Source organism: Pelodiscus sinensis, chromosome 6, assembly GCF_052426305.1.
Source record: "Pelodiscus sinensis isolate ZL-2025 chromosome 6, ASM5242630v1, whole genome shotgun sequence".
NCBI lineage: Eukaryota > Metazoa > Chordata > Testudines > Trionychidae > Pelodiscus > Pelodiscus sinensis.
In genome coordinates this window covers 57797869-57820971 of record NC_143057.1, presented here as the reverse complement: position 1 = coordinate 57820971, position 23103 = coordinate 57797869, and the positions used below count along the sequence as shown (strand labels likewise).

Sequence of the window (23103 nt, the reverse complement as noted above, 5' to 3'; positions counted from 1 at the left end):
GTAATGAACTACAGGCAGTCCCCGAGTTACGCGGCTCCGACTTACGTCAGATCCGCAGTTATGAACGGGGCTTTTCTCGCCCCGGAGGACGGGAGCGGTGGGACGCCCAGATGCGCCGCCGCCCCCGTCCTCCGGGGCGAGAAAAGCTGCTCCCCGTCTCCCTGGTCTGCAGGGAGACAGGGAGCAAAGCCTTGGAGCACGCCCGCAGCGGGACAGCCTGGGCACGCTTGAGCTGTCCCCCTGCGGGCGTGCTCCACGGCTTTGCTCCCCGTCTCCCGACCAGCAGACCAGGGAAATGGGGAGCAAAGCCTCGGAGCACGCCAGCAGTGGGACAGCCAAGGCGCGCCTGGACTGTCCCGCTGCCTGCGTGCTCTGCGGCTTTGCTCCGTATCTCCCAGGTCAGCAGACTAGGGAGACGGAGCAAAGCCGTGGAGGACTTGGGCGGTCCCGCCACCCCCGTCTCCCTGGTCTGCTGGGGGGGGGGTGCAGCTAGCGCCCCCCCCCCCCGAGCAGACCAGGCTTTTCTTGCCTACACCTGGGGTAGAGCAGCTGGGGGCTGCCGGGTTGGTCCCGCAGCGCCGCTCCGGACCAACCCGGCAGCACCCCAGCTGCTCTCCCCCAGGCGTCCTGATTCAGCCACTGCTGGTCAGTTTCAGCAGCGGCTGAATCAGGACGCCTGGGGCAGAGCAGCTGGGGTGCTGCTGGGGTTGCTCCAGTAGCGCCGAGGAGCCGCGCTACTGGAGCAACCCAGCAGCACCCCAGCTGCTCTGCCCCAGGCGTCCCCAAGTCAGCCGCAGCTGAAACTGACCAGCGGCTGACTACAGGAAGCCCGAGGCAGAGTTGCTCTGCCCCAGGCTTCCTGGAATCAGCCGCTGATCAGTTTCGGCAGCAGCTGACTTGGGGACGCCTGGGTTTCTTAAGCTGAATCTGTATGTAAGTCAGAACTGGCGTCCAGATTCAGCCGCGGTTGAAACTGATCAGTTTCAGCAGCGGCTGATGCCAGTTCCGACTTACATACAGATTCAACTTAAGAACAAACCTACAGTCCCTATCTTGTACGTAACCCGGGGACTGCCTGTACTACTTCTGGCCTAGTCTTGTGTCCTATTTTAGAAATATAGAGCAACAAAAAAGTCTGTAAGTGCTATAAAAATTTCAGTCATTTAAGTTCTGACTTCACTGCTTGTGGTGACCTGAGGCTAAATGTTTTTAGTGCAGTCAAATTAAAAAGGCATTAGCATGTCAAAGTTCTAGCTAAATTTTAAATACTTTTCAAGTTGTCACAGTATAATATAAATATTTCACATATTTCCTAGGATTAAATATTTGTGTAAAACTTTAGAATACTGTTCTGCAGGTTTTCTGTGGTATATCTACTAAATAAATAATCTTGTTTCTAATGGACATGCCATGAGATGCCATGAAATAAAACCCTGTTGCCCCTAAAATACAGTGGAATGACACTTGCCATGAAACATTTTGAAATGCATCACACCATGCATTGTTTAGTAGGAGGCCCAAGTAGAACCATTCAGAACCAGAGCCTCTATTGTATCTTTATTGCAGTTAGTTCTAAATTCTGTAGTTGATTGGAGTGAAATCTATGCATTCCCTGAAAACATTGAGAGCTTTGGGTAGACATGCTAGCTTTTTTTTTAAGTGAAAGAGAATGTTCATAGTACACAGATAACAACATAGGTGGAAGTTTCCTTAGTATTTGAGGGTATGTCTACACTACTCCGCTAGTTCGAACTAGCAGGGTAATGTAGGCATACCGCACTTGCAAATGAAGCCCGGGATTTGAATTTCCCGGGTTTCATTTGCATAAGCGGGGCTCCGCCATTTTTAAATCCCCGCTCGTTCGAATCCTGTGCCGCGCGGCTGCACGTGGCACGAACTAGGTAGTTCGAACTAGGCTTCCTAGTTCGAACTACCGTTACTCCTCGTGGAATGAGGTTGAAACCTTTTGGCCTCAGTCCTCCCTCCAAAAGAAGTGAATGACAGAACTCGGTCATTAATTATGAGCAGGATCCAACCCCTTAACTCTCTGCATTATAGCCAGGTATTGCTCTCTGTGTGATATTATATATTAATAACAGCTTGTATGTAGGTCCATACACAGCATCATCCATAGCTCGTGTTGCTATAGTATTTTGAATTGACGTCAAGCTTTCCATTTATGGTAAGACATATTAGTGATTTAGTTTTTCTATTTTGGTTTATTTACAAGATTGCTCTTTGTCCTATGCCCTTTTTCAAACAGTCAAAGATGGTGTCTGCTTTCAGCCTGGACAAGTGGAGCTTAAGAGATTAGGGAGCAACAGGGAATTTATAAGCACGATAGGTAATCTTTAATAGGAATAGAGTGGACAGAGTAGGAGTGTTGCAGATAAAATCAAGGAGGTTGTATTCTGCTATCGATACTGCTAATCTCCAAGTAATAAGAGTAGACAAAAGAAATGGCCTCATAAGACTCATCACTTGTGTGAGATTTGGCTGGAGCAAAGGTATGAAAGGGGAGCTAACAATCAGATAATGTTATGATGCAAAGGCCCATGTAAATCTTTTAATCAAGACTTACTTTATTTTGTCAAATTCACTTCTGTACTTGAGTGAGGTTTGTCATCATTCATTTTCCACTATAAATAGGGATATTAGATACAGAGGCAGCAGCACAGGGCGGCAGCAGCCCCCAGCCGTGGAGGACCCCAGCTCCCTGCAGACCGAGGCTGCTCCATGGCAGCAGCTCTTGTCCATGATGGGTTTGAGCTCCCCATGGAAAGAGGCTGCTCCAGCATAGGCAACAATGTGGGGGAATGCAAGCAGTCGACAGGATTAACCAGTAAGCTCAGACTTATTGGTGAACCATGTAGTTGTCTAGACGCTGACATCCCTAGCTATAACCATAAAAAGTCCAGAACTTTTAAATAAATGTAGTAATGAATAATTGTTAAAAAGACATTCCAAATTTAATTTCAACTTTAATTTTTAAAATAAACATATATATATATTAATTGAAAAAGGTTATTATTGTAATCACTGACATTTCATGGATTATTAAACAGAAATAAAGTTCCATTCATTACGTGTAAGTTTATAGTTGTGTTGTAATATGACAAAAGTAAGTTGTTTTCTTTATTAAGTGGCTTTCTTTCTTCTCTTAGCCTACATTTGTCTCAGTGGGAGACATGTAAAGATTAAACTGTTATGAAAGATTATATTTAAGTCTAGTTTTTTCCCAAGACATATTGTTTATTTGTTCATAGTTACTGTTTTATGGATAACAGAACTGAAAATAATCATTTCACAAAGCTAGTGATCTACAAATCAATAGTAGAAGTTATTGGCATGTATGAAATTTCAGTGTTAGATATGATAGTTTTTCATTCATAAAATTGAAAGAAAGTTTTCACATCAATTCAAATGACATACAACAGAAATTTATTTTAATTGAATTTTTTTAATGTGGAAGACTTACATCTATTTCTGTTTTACCTATGCAAAGTACCTGGCTTTAAAAAAAAAAAAAAAAAGAGGACAACTTTGGGGATTTGATAACTTTCTGTGCTGCAAGTATCTTAATGCTGTCTGTTGAATCAACTGTGATTTGATAACTGAGGCATTAAGGATGTTAAGAAGCGGGTAATCCACTAATCGTGGAGGCCACAGCGCGGCAGAGAGGTAGTATTGTGGAAATGGTGCTGGGAAGAACGGGTTTTTAAGCCGCTGTTCCCCAGCACCGACTCAACCTCCTCACCCCCTTGTTGCCTCTGATACAGAGGCAGCAAGAGACAGGGGAATCAAGTAGTCAGCTCAACTACCCGCTAATTCTAGGCTTGTTGGGTAGTCAACTACACACTTATATCCCTATGATGCATATGTGACTGCTAGCAATTGGCATTCCTGGTCTCATTGGAATAAACATAAGCTTTTGATTGGCAACAGCTCTTAGGGTCACAATCAAGTAGACTTAATATAATTATGTGTATTTGAGTAGTATCTCTTCTCCTAGAGCAGGTGTGGGGCCAGATGCGGCCTCCGGCTTGCTTGCATCCAGCCTCTGAGGCTCAGGGCTCCTCCCCAGCATTGGGGTGCCTGCACTGGCACTTGAGTCTGCTCTTCCCCCTCCGGCCCCCCGCCATCCCAACATGGGGCTGGAACACAAAAAATCTACTAGCCTGGGCCCCCCTAGAGTCTGGTGATTGAAGGGAATGTGGTGTTACCCAGGAGACTTAGGTAAACAATTGCTGTGGAGCCTAAGGTTGTCCCCCCACAGAAGATTGATTCGACCTGGTGGTATGTGTCTAATCACCGTTGCACTGGAACCACAAATCAGGCCAGAGACACAATTTAAGGCCAAACCATATATTTTGAAAATAGGAACACGCATCAACAAACAACACCACAACTGTAAGTGTCCCACCCTATCCCAAAAGAAGAGAGAGATAGAAAGGTTCCCGTACACAAAAGGATTATACTTTACAAAACTTGAAGGCGGCAATGGGTGCCAGTGACCTGCCACCCTGTGGCTAATTTGAAGCCGTAGGGGAGGATCAGCTGGGAGATCCCTTGAGGATGAATCGACTCAGATTCCGGAGCAGTCCTCGAGCTGGATCCTCACCTTCACGTGAGCTGACACTTTAGAATCCGCTGACACCAGTCCTCCTGCTGGATACACGACTCATAAGCAGGACATAGAGCAGCAGTCCCAAAATCTCACAGCACTGATTCCAATATCTTGGAGGGGAGGTTTCCCTCACACCTCAGAGAACACACCACTATTAGACCTGGGCAGTCCCAGTCAGATCACGCATGGATAGACTCCTCAGGGTTGAAGACAACACACACTCATAGATGGACGAAGGAGAACCAACCCGAGCTCTCCTCAGGAGAGGGCTTATAAAAATACTAAGGTGGGAAAACTGGGTTAGCATGAGGGATGCAGCAGAATAGGGTGGTGTGCACATGGAAAAAGGGGTCGGGTGCACAACTTGGATGCGCACGCACCATATTAGAGAGGGGTGCACGGATCTAGGGCTGAGTGCACAGGCTAGGGAGTGGAGTGAAAAGCCTTCTGTGGTGATGCCCTCAGTGTAGTTTTGGCAGGAAAAACTGCTAAGGTAGAATGGACCCCAGCAGACTCCATTTTGAATGTAATCTTCTCTTAGCCTGGGTAACAGTGGGGAGTGTCTTTCTCCTTCTCAGTCAGGGGCCACATCAGTGAGGGCTTGGTTTTACTGTTTTGCTTACTTGTGCATGGCCCCCGACTGATTTTTCAGCGGTCCCCTTAACCCAAAAAGGTTCCCCACCTTGTCCTAGAGCTATTTCACTTAGGATGACTTTCTGGTTTTGGGAGGCAGAGAGGGTTATTTTGTATGGGTTGCCCAGTCTACAGGGATATTTGATGGTGCTGGGCTTAGAAAGTGTTGAAGCCCTAGTACAGTAAATGCCTTTAATGTTTCTTGAACGTAGCTTTAAACTAAAAAAAAAAAAAAAAAAAAAAAAGTGTTACAGTCAATACTAGTCACGATATAAATTATTGCATTTGTGGCTTTTAGGCATTGATCAATCTGCTGTGACTTCATTTACCACTTAATGAAATATTATATAGAGAGAGGATGGTAATACCTCATGGTGAAGGTAAGGCAAACTCTACTAATAGCTAGGCACTGCAAAAATGTCATTTTGCTCATTCAGGAGTGGCCCTAGACGAGCTGCCGGCAACTGGCACCCTAGGCAAAATGCGTGATCGAGGTCCCCTCCTTCAAAGCCCTAAACGGCCATTTATCTTGGCGCCCTAGGCAACTGCCTAGTTTGTCTGTATTGATGGGCCGCCACTGCATTCATTTAAATTTTAGATTGATGTGGATTTTTTTTGTCACCAGTAGAGGATTTACCCTTCTCCAGTGTTTACTTGACTAAGAAGGCTGTATGGGACTCCCTTCGTAGTTCATTAGTACTCTTATATGCTTAGTCACTGCCATATTTATTGCTATGAAACAGTGCAAAGCACAAGGGCTGGCCTTTGACCTGTGCAGTGCTCATCATCCATACCAACTAAGGATGTTAAATATCAACTAATTGACTAATCAAATAGTTGATGCATTTTGTCAACTATTTGATTAGTCAATAGGGCACCTTGTGATGGCGCGTTAGGGTTCCCCGTCTCCTGCACCCCCGAAATGGCATGAACAGACTCCACCAGCCAGTAGAATTGAGGGTGGTTTATTGCTCCTCCAGGATACAGCATCGCACAGATGTAATCTGGTTACAGGAACTGGGGCTAAGAGGACTCAGTGCCCCCTTTGAGATGGGGGGATCCCAGCCCCCTCCCCAGTTCCTTCTTCCCTGCTTTCCAGCCAGGAACTAACTCACTCTCCTCCAGCCCTGCCCCCCAGCCAAGGCAGCATTCCACCTTCCGTTGTTCCTCTCCATGGGGGTCAGCTGGCCAAACCAGTTGGGATACCCTCTTTGCATAGTGACTCATCGCTTGTCTGCTAGGTGGTGCTACAGACAGCAGCCAGAAAGTTAGCAGGTTACCTCCCACTATGTCACACACCTTCACCTTTGAAGTGTAACAACAGCACTTGCCCTAGGGCTGTTGCCACACTTCAAAGGTGAAAGTGCAGCGTGGAGCCCCACGGTCACCTGGGGAGTCCCCAGCTGGGAAGTCCCCAGCTGATCCCAGGCTCCACATAGTGCTGCGGTTTTGAAATGTCATGTACAGCCTGGGGACACCCCAGCTGGCCTTGGCTGCATGTGGCTTTTCAAAGCAGCACCACCTCGTTGAGTGGTGGCCTTGGTCTGGCGCCAGACTCCAGGAAGCGCTGCCACTTTGAAGTACCCCCTTCTCTCTCCCCCCCACTCCCCAACCGCGAGAGGCATGGGGAAGCGACTAGTCCTGCACGTCCTTAATAACAACCGATGTAATGAGAAATTTACTTTCAGGCATCAGCACAAAGTGCTTAAGTGTAAGGAGGATGAAAATTTTAAATAAACATATTGACCAAATTTACTATTAATTAGGATATTTTAGTGCTATTGCCATGTCAATAAAGACTCTAAAAATACTGCTTTCTGACTACAGTATAACATAAAAGATAATGAGGAGTCCTGTGGCACCTTAAAGCCTAACAGATTTATTTGGGCATAAGCTTTCACAGGCAAAGACCTACTTTGTCTGATGAAGTGGGTTTTTGTCCACGAAAGCTTGTGCTCAAATAAATCTTTTAGGCTTTAAGGTGCCACAGGACCTCCTCATTGTTTTTGCAGATACAGACTAACATGACTACCCCTCTGATACATAAAAAAGATTCAAACACAATATCAAATTCCACAGAAGTGTGACCCTCTGAAAATATTCACAGCCTTATTTTCCTTTCTCCTAAGTTTTACACTTATGTTAGTATTAGATTAGTAGTAGCAAAAAAATCAAAGCTTAAGGAAGTAAAATATAGTGTAAAAAGCAAGAGAAAATCACTAGTTTGATAGTTTTAACAGGCATAACGCCTGAGAAAATTCAGCTTTCATATAAATTACTCAGGATCAAGCACTTAAAACAGTATTTAAAAATAAAATATTTGTAAATGTTTTGGTCAGCTAAACAACTGTGTTTGAGCATTGCTTTGAATCGGAGGGCTAAGAGATAAGCTAAGCTAAAGGAACAAGTGTGCAGCAGCAATGCAGAAGGTGTTTGAGATGTGAGACTTGGATTGTGCGGTAAGGTCACAGTATCTTGGCAAATATTAGGGATGTTAAATATCAGTTAATTGAATAGACGATTAACCTAATGAATTCTTATTGGTTAGTTGACTATTCTATAGTCCCAAGGCAGCCCTGTCCGGAGGGCGGGGTCTGAGCTCCCGGACTGGCACGAGCCGGAACTGAGTGGGCTACCTGCCCACCTGGTTCCTAATACGCTTTAATGCAGAGCCGCAGCGAGGTTAGGTCCAGAACCCAGTGCAAGCTGGGACTGAGCTGGGCTGCTGGCCAGCATGCTAAAAAATTTACTGGTAAGAAGTGGGGGGAGGGGGACAGAAATGCATGTAGTCTCTAGCACTAATCTATAAGCTTTTGCTAATTGGTTAACTGACTATACTATTACATCCCTAGCAAGTATGTTTTGTATTAAATTGGGGGGATGGGAGGGTTTGGGAATTGAGAAGAGGAAATGCTGGTTAGATGATTGGTAGTTCGGACCAATTTCTTGGTAGTTGCAATGCAGAAGACAAGACAGAACCCATACTGAGCAAAGCATAGTGGCTACTGCTTGAATGCTTCAAAACCCTTACCTATTTCATGGGTTTTTTTGAAGGGGAAGGCGAATAAAGGAAGTGTACAGTAATAGAGAAAGAAGCTCTTGTAATTGTACTGAATAACATGGAGGAAGTCACAGAACTAGGAATGAACTGGGAAAATAAAATCACGCATTTCCGAAGTTGCTCTAAGATAAAATGTTCTGGTTAATTTAACAACTGTTTTCTAGTCTCAAATCTTGTTGTCATTCGTTATTCCTCTTTCCTATTGTCCTCAATCCTCAGTCATTTGTCCGATCCTGCTGCAGCTTAATTCTGCATTGTTATCCTTCTTTCTGATTTCCATGTTATTAGTTTGTTCTTATAATGGATTATTGCAGCCACCTTCTCTGTTGTGACTCATATATTTGTCCTCTCTATTTGCTGTCATATCAAATTGCAGTTATCGATTGATATTCTTGTCACATGGACCTTGTATCTTACAGCCTTTGGCATTGCCCTTGCCTCCAACTTATTTTCTGTATTAGGTACAGATTTCTCCTTCACACTGCTTGTCTCTATCCCTGTCCAAGATTCCTGAACTAACTTGTTCCTTCCTGATATTGTTTCTTGTCATGTCTCTTGTCACTACCTTTGACGCCTGTCCTCTACCTGGTTCTGTCTTGTACATGAAATTCCATAGGCCATGACTACCCTTCTTATTAGTAGATAACAAGACCTCTTCTTCTTAAATGTTCATTAAATAACCGTTCGATCAAGCATTCAAGCTGTAATGGCCAAATTCCACTTGGAGTATGTTCCATCTTGTCCTGTTGTGTTTGCTTGGTTTTTTGTGCCCTTTGGGTCAGGGACCCTTTACTCTGGCACTGGTGATCTGTTACTGGTGATCAGTTGGGTATGCACGTATGAGGCTACATAAATAATTACAGTATCTTGATTGGATTCTGTTCTGTAGAAATGACTGAAACATTATTATCTTACGAAACATCTTTGTAATGTCAGTGTAGATCTTGGTGCATGTGGGTGTTCTTGGCAAATACACATCTACGCATGCAGATATAGGTGCTGAGAGAAGCACCTGTCTGTTGCTGCCTTAGACCAATCCAACAGCTGAAATATATTGCATCTATATTTAATGTCACGGCACCTGTTGCTGCATTCTAAGAGAGGACAAATGGTGGCTAAGGAGTAAAATGCCAAATTAAGTTTGTTACCATATTTGTTGTGACTGGGTCAATCTTCTTGGTTTTTCAAGTATACTGTATATTTTAGAAGTCCCCCAGCATTGGGAAGCCCATGTTGGCACTCCAGCCTTCCCCTGTCCCCGCCGCCTTCCTGCAGTTACTGGCCCCTGACTGATTTTTCTGTGGCTCAGTGGCCCCCGATCCAAAAAAGGTTCCCCACCCCTGTTTTAGAATGTAGTTTTATAATAGCACCAACCATAAGTGTATAAAAGGTATTGCATCTCTACTGTGTTTTTATTGTCAATGCAGTATAAATAAAATACAGATGGCTTGTATGGGGAAGAGGTACAAACCTTTATAAATGCTTTGTGAACCCCTGATTAGCTACAGTATATATCATGTAATACAGGGGGTGGCTGTGGAAAGCACAGGCAGAGAAAACCTGCATAACTTGTTAGTGCTGATTGCTCTCTTGGGGTAGTAAAACACTACCTACGCATTCTTGTTCAGAATAGTATCATTCACCACCACTCCTGTCCACTCTTCCTCACTACACACACTCTTGTTGGGATTTTTGTTTGCCTGGTAACTGATTATTTTCATCTTTTAGTCAGAGGGATCATTTGTGTTCAGCTAGCCAAGCCAAGGCATTTTTGTTGCAGAATCTCGGACCTTGAAATACATAGGAATAGAATAAAATAAAGACGATTAACCATATGTTTTATATGACTTTGTGAATTTATTGACAAGGAAATAACACTGTGCCTTCTAGCATCCTACAAAAAGGAGGATATAGGGTATTTCATCCATGTTATGGTTCTAGAGACTTTCTCACCTTCCCCCCAATTCTTTGTTCTGAATAGGGATTGCCTAGATGTTCTCCCCTACAGATGCTACAGCTAATTGCATAACCTTATCCAATAGATGCCCCATAGATTAGCAAGTAGTCTTTGAGTTAGATCAGTGTTTCTCAACCTTTTTTTAATAAAGTTCCCCCTAAAAAAAATTAGAAGTACCCCTAGTACCTACAGTTTCCAGATGCATACAATTTTTTTCTACCATTGCAACACATTTGTTTAAACAACTTAATTGTAGCCGGGCAGGCAATGACATTTTTAGGTATAAAAAATACCAAAATAATAAAGCGCTGTAAAATTTACAACAAAAATTCAGTTTTCTTCAAATTTCAGTTGTGTTGAAGTACCCCCCAGACTTCTCTCAAGTACTCCTAAGGGTACTCGTATCACTTGTTGAGAAATATGGAGTTAGATAACCCACTTCCATACTCTGTCTATGCCAACATTTCTTGTTTGTTATTAGGCTTCAAGACCTGAGATTAGTTTCTTGTTCCGGATCTTCAAATGTGCATATTAAAATGATTATAAATTGCTTATCTAATCAGCAGTTTTATAGCACTAGCTTGGGAAAAGTTGTGTTTAGAATGTCTTAAGACTTGCCTAAGGTACATAGTGATAAACTCCCAGGTTGGGAGTCAGCAACATGCACTTTTCATGCATTTAAAAATTTAGTTTGAACATTTTTCTAATTAAAACTGACAATCACATAGAAATCTTAATATTTACCTGGGAAAAAGTGCTAAATCAAACACTGCTCTCTAAAGAGGTGAGTAGCTAAGTGGATATGAGATGAATGAGCAGAATTGAACTTTTTTTCTGTAGAGATGGATATGATCTACAGCCCTTGATTCAGTGTATTTCTGGTGTTGCACCTTTTCCAGCCTATGTGACCCATTTTTTTGGATTTCACTAATACTTGTGTAACAACATCTCCAGCTGAAGTTGTGGAACATTTCCACAGCTGCAACCAGTAGACTTTCCATCTTTGAGGGTTTCTTAAGAGTATGTACCAGCTCCCAATAGATCTGATCCTTTAAGAGTGAGAATGGTGGCCTCTTCGGGACAGCAATGAAGATTCCAGGATTATGATTCTGTCTAAAACTTATAACATCTGTGGATTCAGTTCAAAGTGATAGAAACAGCTACAAGCGTGGTTGAGATCTTTTTGTTTATATCACCATGTTCAGTCTTCACTGGTATGTGTTATCTGCTCCAATCCTGTTTTTGAATTCTCAGCCATTTTCAGATGTATGTATTATACTACATCATGTGACATCATGGGCTTTCAACCATTGATGCTGATATAATCTATGTAGACTTCTGTAAAGCATTTGATTTGGTACCACAAAATGTCTGGATTAAAAAAACAGAACAATACAAAATCAGTTTGGTACATATTAAATTGGGATTAAAAACTGGCTAAGTCTCAAAATGTACTTGTAAATGAATAATCATCATTGAACGGTTGATGTATTAGTGGGTCCCAATGGGATCAGTTCTTGGCCCTATAGGACTCAATATATTTTCAGTGACATAGAAAAAAATATAACATCATTACTGATGAGACTGGAAGATGGCGCCAAAACTGTGAAGAGTAGTAAACAGAGGATGTGTCACTGATACAAGTGATGGGGATTACTTAGTAAACTGGACTCAAGCAATTTATGCATTTCAATAGGACAAAATGTAAGTTCATTCATGTAGGAATAAAGAGAGAGGCTATCTTTTAGAGAATAGAGGACAGTACTCTAGAAAGCAGTGGTTTTGAGAGAGACTTTGGAATCACAGTGGATAATCCACTGAATATGAGTTCAGAGTGCAATGCTGTGGCTAAAAGGACTAATGTAATCCTTGGATGTATAAATATGGCAATAATCAATAGACATCCTCTATGTATGGCAGTGGTGTGACCATTACTAAAATACTGTGTCTCATTCTGGTGTCCACAATTCAAGGAGGTTGACAAATTGGAGACAAGAAGAAACATGAGTGTTTAAAGGATTGGAAAAACTTCTTTGGTTACCTAGTACATTACTTAGCTATTATTATATTTAGAAAGCTTTTCTTGATTTGTAACCTAATCTCCCTTGCTGCAGAGTAAGCCCATTTCTTCTTTTCCTGCCTTCCTTCCGCAGACATGGAGATTTGATCACCATTCTCTTTTCTAACAACCTTCCCCCTGCTTGAAAACTGTTAGCAAGTGTCTCCTCAGTTTTTGTTTAAACACGGAGGCTTTGTCTACACTGCAGGGTTTTTGCGCAAGAAGCTTTTTGTGGAAGAGCTCTTCCCCAAAAACTTATTTCTCAAAAGCGCATCCACACTTCAAAAGCAATGTGCTTTTGTGCAAGAGAGCATCCTCACTGCATGGACGCTCTTCCACAAGAAAGCATCAGAGCACCTGTATTTTTTCTGGTAGGCCCATTTTGCGCAAGAAACCTCTGTGGAGCATCCACGCATGCCTTTTTTGCACAAGAGCTGTAGCGCAAAAAAGGAGTTATTCCTCGTGGGGAGATGAATAAATCTACTAGCAAAAGCCCTCTCTCCTGTCTATTTACTGTATTTTTTTTTTTTGCACAAAAACACGCTTGATGTGTGGACACTCTATCAGTTTTTGTGCAAAAACAATTGCTTTTACACAAAAACCTTGTAGTGTCTACATAGACTGAATGTGTGCAGAATTTAACCTTTCCTTATTAGGGTTGCCAGGTGTCCGGTGTTCTACTGGACAGTCCGGTATTTGCACGCTTTGTCCGGTAAAAAAATCAGAGAATACCTTACCTGTGCAATGTCCGGTATTCTCTGATTTTTTCCGGCTGCGCACTGGACGGAAGCCTGGCATGGGCGGGGGGAGTGGCTGAAAGTGGGGCCACGATCGGCACTAGGAGCCTGTGATTGCGCCGTAACCTGGCGGGGGCTGAGGGGAGTGGCTGGGAGTCTCAGCTGGGAGGCGGGGTTGCGATCGCTGTTCTGGGCACTTCAGAAGCCTTGCGGAGGCGGGGGGAGTGGCTGGGAGTCTCAGCTGGGAGGCGGGGTTGCAATTGCCGCTTATCCCGCGTTCCTTCCTCCCCCCCCCTCCTCCCCGACCAAAAGATACCAGGTGTCCGGGTTTTTTTTGGGAGACCATCTGGCAACCCTATTCCTCATAGGTGAGATTTTCTAAATATTTTGTCATTTTTGTTGCTGTTCTCCAGACTCCACATTTCCTAAAGTGTGGCACCAAGAATTGGACACAGTACTCCAGTTGAGGCCTTCCCAGTGCCAAGTAGAGTGGGACAGTGATCTCCCACATCTTACACACAATACTCTTATTTATACCACAGAGTAATATTAACTTTTTTTTGCAGCTGCATCGGATTATTGGCTCACATTCAGTTTGTGATCCACTATAAATCCATATGCTTTTAGCCATATTACTGGCCAGCCAGTTAGGCTCTATTTTGCATTTGTGCATTTGATGCCCTCCCAGTTTGCCAGTGAACCAGTGATAACTGCTGTGAGTAAATTTTCCAGCAGTTGTGGTAATTCTAGTAATTCTATCTACACTGCATTTCACTGTTTCCTCAGAGATTGTCTTGTGTGGATTGTGTCAGAAGCTGTCACCTCCCATGAGCCATCATGAAACTTCCTTGTGGCAATTATAATAATTGCCAATATGGAGACATTTGATATTAGGAAGGCATTCAATGAAAGCTGTTTCCTTGTCATTTTTTAAATAAGTAATTAGCTCATTTTGGCTCTTCATTTGATATTCCCCCCGTATCTGTTGTGTTCCTTTCTCTTGCCTGGCTCTCCTGTTCTTTAGACTCTCCTGGATTGACTGGCCAACCTATCTGGCACTCGCTCCACTCTGTTCAACTGTATATTCTGTTTGGCTGTTTCAGTCCTTCTCTCCTACTGTTGGTTTTCAATTACAGTCCTGCTGATGGCTCTGTTCCTTGAGGACAACTCCTGTTTCCTTCCTCTGTAGTATTAGTTCACTGTAAAAGCAAGGTAGGGTGGCTTTTTCTATTTTTCATCTTTTTAATACCGGTAGAAACTCCTGAAAATGAGTGCTAATGCCATGGGACCAGCTAGCTTGTCACAGGACACAGGCATGCATTTTGAAGACCGTAGTCTGCAATCTGCTTTTGTACATTAAGGAATGGTTTGAGCATTTCTTAAAGAGCTAAATTTAACATGCTTTTCCCTAAGAAATGATCTGTAGTACTTGTTGCATATTAGAATCAAAGCAGCAAGCCTTTTGTTTAAAAGATTACATCAAAGCTTTAGAAAATGTGGCACTAATTAGAGAGAAGTTACATATCATTGTGGCAGAATTCAAAACATCAGGCTGCCTATTTAGTTTTTGAAAAATCTGCACTCCCTCTTTTTATATTCTTCATGATTAGTAAAATTTGTGATGGGTTCTGGGAATACACACACAGGATTATGATTGTACTTTTGCCTCTTCCAGATTTTATCCACTCATTCAGAAGCTGCTCCTGCAGCGTTGTCAGTGTTGCAAATTTATCACAAATGTAATCATACTTTGGTTTTTATTTTGCTGCAGTCCTGTGGTAAGATAAGAACCTCATTAACAAATTTTTTTCTAGTGCTTATTGTTGCTTGAAAACATAAACCTTAAAGGCTTAAAATTCAGCATACAATAAATAAGAACATCAAGTATTGCTTTGAATTGTCATGAATTCAAGCCACTTGAAATATTTGAATACTTGACACTGACAGTATTGCTCCTCCCACTAGTTTTCAAGTATGTGCCCCTCAGTAGTAAGACAGTACCTTTCACCCTAGAAGTCTTGTTTTACTAAGAATGTAAGATCCTAATCTTGTGCAAAGGCTGTAACATGACTCATACCCACAGCAGTACTGCTACAAATGTACTTACTTGCCCATGCAGGAAGGCAGGCAGGAAATCAGTTGCCACATTTCTCGAATTGTGTTCTTTCAGAACATGATGCGGTGTTCAGCCAATGATTACTCTGTTTTTTGTTTAAAATTGAGTAGTCTGGTCACTTTAGAGACTAACAAATATGTGTCTAGTATCATAAGCTTTTGTGAGCAAAACCCACTTCTTCAGATGAGCTGGAAGCTGGTCTGAAGAAGTGTGTTTTGCCCACAAAAGCTTATGTTACTGTATATATTTTTGTTAGTCTGTAAGGTACTATAGGACTACTCGTTGTTTTAAAGTTAGACTAACATGGCTAACACTCTGCATTTGTTTTTTGTTAATTCTTCATATTAGGGGTGGGCAAATATCAGCCCGTGGGACAGATCTGGTTCACCAGTTAGCCCCTGGCAAGCTGCTGCCACTATATTTACGTTCACATCTTCAGGTACACGCGATTGCAACTCCCATTGTCTGCAGATCACGATTCACAGCCCATAGGAGCTGCAAGAAGCGATGTCTTGGTTTGTGTCACTTCCTGCAATTCCTGTTAGCTGGAGTTGTGGCCTCAGCTAAAAAAAGTTTTAAACATCAGATTTCAAGTCTTCTCATGAAAGTTCAGATCTGAACCTGGAGGTTTACTTTACATACCGCTAATGTAAACCTACAGGAAAAAATGTAATAACTACTTTTTTAATATATTGCAGGCCTAGTTTCGGTAATCAAGAATCTGACCGTAGTCTGCAATCTGCTTTTGTACATTAAGGAATGGTTTGAGCATTTCTGAAAGAGCTAAATTTAACATGCTTTTCCCTAAGAAATGATCTGTAGTACTTGTTGCATATTAAAATCAAAGCATCAAGCCTTTTGTTTAAAAGATTACATCAAAGCTTTAGAAAATGTGGCACTAATTAGAGAGAATTTTGGGCCTTCAAAAATGTTTTGTTCAAATAAGTTCATTTTTAGTTAGAATGGATAGCTCATAAATAGGAAATCCGGTAATGAGCACTTTGCTACAGGAGATAGGGGGTCTGCTCCTGAGAGACAAACATGTCTCTGAATTACTTTTCCTTTTTTCTATTCTATATTTTATTCTTTGTCCTAAATTTTGTCAGTTACCAATAACGGCTATTAATGTTACATTGCTTGCTCAGCAATGCAATTTCCTTTAAGCTTTCCTTTCCAGGAAGTGAAACTACTTCACTGTAATTTTTTACTTTGAGTTGCCAAAGTGAAATGAAGCAATTCAGACTGAGAAGAAAGGTAGTTCAGAAGAAAATGCTTTTATGAGGTTGTCACAGAGAGAAGATGAGAAACATTAAATCTTTATCAGATTCTGATGCTATTTGAGGGGGGTATATTAGGCTACTATGATAAAGTATTGGAGTTAAATTTAATTTAATAAACTACTAGTCCAGTCTTTCCCTTCATATACATTGTGATCACACTTGAAACATGACTTTGGCATCACCATCTCAGTAGAAGCTGTAATTGTGCTTGTCAGTGAACAGTAAGTAAAATGTTATTTTTCTCAAGATAAATATTGTTTTTGCTGTACTTTGAAGACTGATTCTTTTTAGTGCTTAAACTCAGTCTTAAGTTCTTGCTTTGTAAATAAATTGCATTTTAACTCTTAAATTATTTTTCTGGTATTTATAACAATAGAAAGAAACAAAAAATGCATGTCTATAATATAGTCCTCGTGGGTTTTAGAATAACATTTTTTAAAATTGAGTTTGTTTTTGATAGTGGCATCAAAACTTGTAGAATGATGACAGACTAAAGAAATGAAAGTTGACTTGTACTGTAACAGCATTAAAATAAAAGTAGTACACGCGACATTGCTCCAGCATTTGAACATTGTGTAGGAAAACCATCAAGGATCTGACATTCATAGCCTAGTGAGAACTCTTGTTTTGCTAACATCATAATAATCATTATGTTTGAGACTTTGTCCTTTTTGTTATGTTTTTTTAAGAAGTTAAGTGTTTATTTATGACTTTGTGGCTGAGTCTGTAAGGATAGGAAATTGTTAGAGGCAGATTTCAGGAGGCGAACTAGTGGCAAGTTCTTGGTGATATGGAGATATTACTTGTGATGTAGTTTTAAAGCAAGGGCAGCTATAGCATCTGGACAGATACCCTTTTAGCATTTGTATAAATCGAAAGAAAAAAATAAATGTTTAATTTTTCACTCCCCAAGTGTTTGAAAGGTACTTTGTAAACCATCATCATGCTCTTATCAAAGCAGGAGAAATTTGTGGACCGTCAGGCATTAATGAATAAAGCCAGGAAAGGCAATATTCCTGAGTAGCAGTTCAAGGAGAATTTAGAGAATGTCAGAGGTGTGGTTTTAATTATTTTTGTTACTGTAAAGTGGCAATCAGAATTTAAAGGGAGCTGATCTGTACTTGATAAAAATAGATCTCTTCTAGCACTAGCTAACTATCTTGATTGTTTTATTTAAGTTGTAACATAGATTTATTATTAGATTTAAAAACAAAAATATTGTTGAGATAAATATTTTTTATTTATGATCCTTAGCTGTTTCATAGACTCATTTGGTTTAGAAAAGCCAGTTTGTCTTGTGAGCTTGATTACTGCTCCCAAAATAGTAAAAAATGAGTTTTTTTGAATTTCGGTATCCTTATCTAGTAAGAACTGCCTCTTTAGAAAGATGTAGTCGAATAAACTGAGATTTTTAAATTAACTATACAAAACATGGTTACTTTTTATTAAGTGGGCTTTCTTGGAAGCTTTCCAAATCCTAGAATGGGATCCTGTTGTGTTTTTTTCTAAGATGCTATGAAGGAGGAAATATAGTTTTATAGCTTAACAACCGCCCTTTTGAACAAATACCCTTTATATGTGCTGGCAACTATTTGTTTGAACATACGTACACATGGCAAATAGGAAACTCTCTTCCAAATGAGGCGCTTTGCCCATGGGTATCTGCAGATTTCATGCTTTCATCTTAAAAAATAAAATAAAATCCAGCACTGTGTTTGCAAAGAAAACCTTCCATATGTGCAATGAATGTAAACAGATGAAGGGTTTCCTTTCAGGCAGCTTAAAACTGTAAGGGGATGTAGCCAGAAGCAGATTTGTGTCCTAGCAAAATATGAATTGTTGTTTTGTTCACATGTGTTTATTCCTTTTATCTAGGCCTTTATGTTCATCTGTTATGCTTGAGTTTCACTTACTTTTTTGTATTCACTCAAATCCAAAACAAAGTCAGTGAATGCAAACCTATGCATCATACCAAGAGCCACATGATCTCTGTGAAACAAACCTGCAGTTTTCACACAATTATTGATAATTAATTCCATTACTTTTGAAGGCATATGGTATGCCAAGTGTAAAATAAGTGGATATGGGCAGGAAAATACTCTTTGAGAGAGTCAGTAGTGTGCCTGTGATGATCCACTAATTGTATTCTGTTTTTTTCCCTAGTGGCCTCAGATGTCTTCAATTCCAAAAACTTGGCCATTCAGGCCCAGAAGAAGATCCTTGGCAAAATGGTATCCAAATCAATAGCAACTACCTTGATAGATGACACCAGCAGTGATGTTTTAGATGAGCTCTACAGAGTGACCAGGGAATACACTCAAAACAAGAAAGAAGCAGAAAAGATCATTAAAAATCTCATCAAAACAGTCATCAAATTGGCAATCCTCTATAGGAATAACCAGTTTAATCAGGATGAAATAGCACTGATGGAAAAGTTTAAGAAGAAGGTTCATCAGCTGGCTAAAACTGTGGTCAGTTTCCATCAAGTGGATTATACTTTTGACAGGAATTTTTTGTCCAAATTGTTGAATGATTGTAGAGACCTACTTCATCAAATCATCCAACGCCATCTTACTGCAAAATCACATGGACGTGTCAACAATGTGTTTGATCATTTCTCTGATTGTGAATTTTTGGCTGCTTTATACAATCCTTTTGGACCTTATAAGTCTCACTTGCAGAAACTGTGTGATGGTGTCAACAAAATGCTAGACGAGGGAAATATATAAGTACTCACATTAAAGTTGACTGCTCATGTATTATTTGCAGAGGAGCACTGCTGATCTATGAAGGAATAAGGGGCTATACAGAAGTAGTCTTCGTTTTTAATGTAACAGATGCTTCAGAAAAATCTTCCCCAGCTGAGTACTATGAGCCATCTATTGCAATTCCCGATACACCTGGAACAAAAACTTTGAATGATACTCCTTCAGTGTGTTTTGCCCAAAGAAACAACAAGCTAAATGTTATGAAACAGTCTTTCTAGTGGAGCAAAGTTCTTGCAAAGTAGTTGATAAAATGAAATTATAGGTAGTCAAAACAACCCAACTGTGTAATTCTACATTTAGAGTAATATTTATACATCAAAAGGCTATTTTGGGATGAGACCAGTATGGTGATGGTACATCCTGTAATTTCTTTAATTGACATGTAAAAAAGAATATATATTTTGATGCATTTATATTCATAGGTGCTTTGTGTGTATATGTAGATTGCAGCTTTTGTGGACTGCTTTTTTGAGCAGTTCAGTTTTACAGTACTATCCTTGATGCTTGTGTGCAACATTTGAACTTCACTGTTAATCTGCAGTCCAGTAATGAAAATCAGTTATGTTTGAAAATGATCCTTACGGATAGACTCTGGTGCCTGTTAAGTTTGATTATTTTAGGAACAGTAAATTATAACAATGTAGCCTGGCTTGGAAAATGAATTTTACAGACTGAATAGTGTGTGATAGAAGAAAGCACTTGTTATATATTATTCTCTTTCCGAATTTTAAAACATCATATGCAATTAAAAGATAAAAATGAGGTGAGAGAGATGAGTGCTCACTAGCAAACAAGGGAGTCTGCTACTGTATCCATCATCTTCTGAAAACATAAGGGTCTGTGTATTGCTGCCATTAGAATAACGTATATGGCAATGTGAATTTAGATAACATAAACATCTGAAGGCTAAATAAATTCCACACTAGTTTGCTTTGTATTTAGTGAGCTTATGTCATTAGGTTACGTGTAGTAGCAACTGTTTAACAAATAGAGAAATGGCATTTACAATACCACAGCTTAAATCAAATATTTTTTTTCTAGTTCTTTTCACTGGTACAAAAAATATGTGACTTTCCAAACACTGTAACGTGCTAAAAGGCATAAAGCTAACACATTTCAAGATTGAGGGGTTTTTGTGGGGAAGCTTATCAAGAACTTTGCAATGTATTTAATTGCCAAAATATTTCACTGTTTGATACATCTTCTGTTTTGAGTAAACCAAAGAATGTTTGCACTCCACACTTTGCATGCTTGTTGTTTTCCTATTAGAAATTTTAAAAAGTACACTTGTGAAGCAGAGTGCAATCTGACATGAGCCTCACCATTAAAATTTAACTATTTTCTTTCGAAAATGGAAGGCTAGTTCAGTCTTCATGCCCTCTGGATTCTTGATATGCTAAGAAGGTTCAGTCTGTTTTATCAAAAAGTAACGAGGAGACCTCTGAAGTTAAGACGTAGACTAACAAATTTATTTGATTATAAGTTTACATGGGCTGGAACTCACTTTGTCAGATGCATGGAAACTTCAGTTTGGTAGGGGTGTGGGTATATGTGTCTATATATGTATTATAATGATGGATGTGTTACATTATTTTTGGAGAGGACCAAGAAGGGTGCCCAATGTGACTCTTTGTGACAAACTATTTTATATAGGCCACCATCATTTAGCGGATGGCTTAAGATCACTACCAGCTTGGGCCAATTTGAAAATAAGTCAGTAATTCTCTATTTCTAAGAGCTGGAGAATTACATTGTCATCTGGTATCTCAGAGAGCCAAAAAATAACCATCTTCTATTGCATTTTGTCCATCACCAGTGACTTATTAGAGATGTAATATCACAAGGAAATCTGATTATTTTGTATCTTTGCAGCTCTTCTTCATTTCTGCATGTGAGTGTTCATTTCTGCACATGTGAGTGTTCTCTTTTCTCCATTTTCTAACTGTTGAAGGAAGTTCCTGAGGGTAAGAATTAGGGTTCAATATCGCAGGCAGGCTCCATGTTACACTATTAATTCACTGAGTCATCCACTGTTCCTATGTAAAATGGCATCAGAGAATCAATTGAAAGGAAGATGTTATAGCACTGTTCAGAACCAAATGTCCTAAGTCTGTACATTTGCTGCATAAACTTCCACATCCAGAAACATTTTGGCTAATCAAATTCTAAGTTTCCCTGAGCATGACTTGGCATTTGTGCTTAAGATTGTGGTGTTACCGTGTGGACAAATATGCAAGACCTAGCCTACTATAGTGTAGGCAAAATTTATTAACCAGATTTCTGGAGGTAAAGTTCAGTAATCCATTGAATTATCTAGCTGTATACTTTTTTCTTAAAATAGGTTAAGCTAGTTATACAAAACTAATTGCTTGAAGCTCGCCAGGTATCAGAAATCACATGTAATCTGTAACTCTGCAATTTTGCTAAAGTGCAGTAAGTATAGCTGTCACCCAGCATTCTTGTTTGGCTACAAAAAGTCAATTTCACGACAGTGATGGAAGGCCCTTGGATCACAGATTTTTCATTCAAAGATGTAAAGTGAAATAGTCCTCAAAGTGGGGTATATAATTGTACAGTTTTATTTTTCACTGTATAAAATACAATTCATTGCCTTTTAATCATCTCAAGTTTCAAATAAAATGTTTTTTTAATTTCTTTGCCATGTCAAGAGAAGATCATTTGCCTGTGAATAATTTTTATTCATAGCCATTAAACATAATAAAAAATGAATTTATAATTAAGTTATTAAGTGTTATCTCAAATTAGACTTCTGTAGCTCTCTGAATATTAAAGTAAGTTGAAGCTGATCATCCTAAATTACTGATAAAATAAAGGTAATCATTATTTACTTAGAATACGGTATGTACCAAATGAGACATTTTTATAGGAGAAAAATAAAACAAATTGCTGGTACAGTAAAATTCAGCTCTCAGCAAAATTGATGGATATTATTGGGTAATTTTAAAAAAAACCTCACAAGCCCTCAGTATTTTATGATTAATGTGATGTAGGTGAGATAATATCTTTTGTTAGACTGATTTATGTTGGTGGAACGGACAAATTTTCAAACTAACCAGAGCTCTTGCTCAGGTCTAGAAAAACGTAATCAGAGTTCCAAGCTAAATACAAGATTAGATAGATTAAAATAAGGGGCTCATATGGACTGTAGAAGACCTCTTAAAATGACTTGGGCAATTAAGTGTTAGCAGGCAGTGGGGTGGTTTTACAAATTTTGTTATGAGCCAAAAAAACAGTGTCTGCATTAAGTCCATGGTATTTTACATATGTTTTGTACCCTTGAGTATTCCATCACCTGGGTGCATAATATATTTAATACTGTTCGGTTGATCATCCATAACGCTTGGTGTCATCAGAATGCATGTAACCTGCGATATACTAGATAAAGCCATACATACTGGCTTTTGTTAAAGTTGAAAAGTTATAAGTGAGGCCTTGTGTATATAATGTAGTAAAAGATGTACCAAACATTCATCTTGGTTGCATAAAGAAGGTACAGAGAGCTGATTATTACAGTTTCTGCTTGTACTGGATCAGTCTGTATCCTCCTCTTCATTATTTATTTGATGACCTTAGCTACTGCCATCCAAATGATATATAGTCACACAGAAAACATAAAAACAAATAATCGGTAAGCATTTTACTCCTTCTGTAACCAACTTAAACTTTCTTCGTATTGTCCTACACTCAAAAGGTATAAAGATTGATGGCAACCTTTTTGTTTCTTGCAGCTGCTCTCACCTCTATTAGTAGACAACCAAATCAGGTCTTCTGCAGGGAATTTTCCTTTCCTTTTCTAAAACTAAGATTATTACAGGGAAATAGGGGAATGAGCAGATCTCCATTT

General features: G+C 40.1%; 1 protein-coding gene across 4 annotated transcripts in view; it reads left to right on the top strand.

Moving 5' to 3' along the window:
- TNFAIP8 (TNF alpha induced protein 8) overlaps positions 1-21893 on the top strand; it is an 83143-nt gene extending 61250 nt beyond the window's left edge. For 2 of the 4 annotated variants that reach the window (XM_075931966.2, XM_006134498.5), the window contains exon 2: positions 18634-21893. In XM_075931966.2, coding sequence (XP_075788081.1) covers positions 18634-19199 — 566 coding nt within the window. In that variant the 3' untranslated portion in view covers positions 19200-21893. Of the gene's footprint in view, positions 1-14263; positions 14287-15950; positions 16692-18633 lie in introns of those variants that run through there. The other 2 variants (XM_075931967.2, XM_006134500.5) reach the window with 2 other exon arrangements.
- Positions 21894-23103: the final 1210 nt, after the last annotated feature.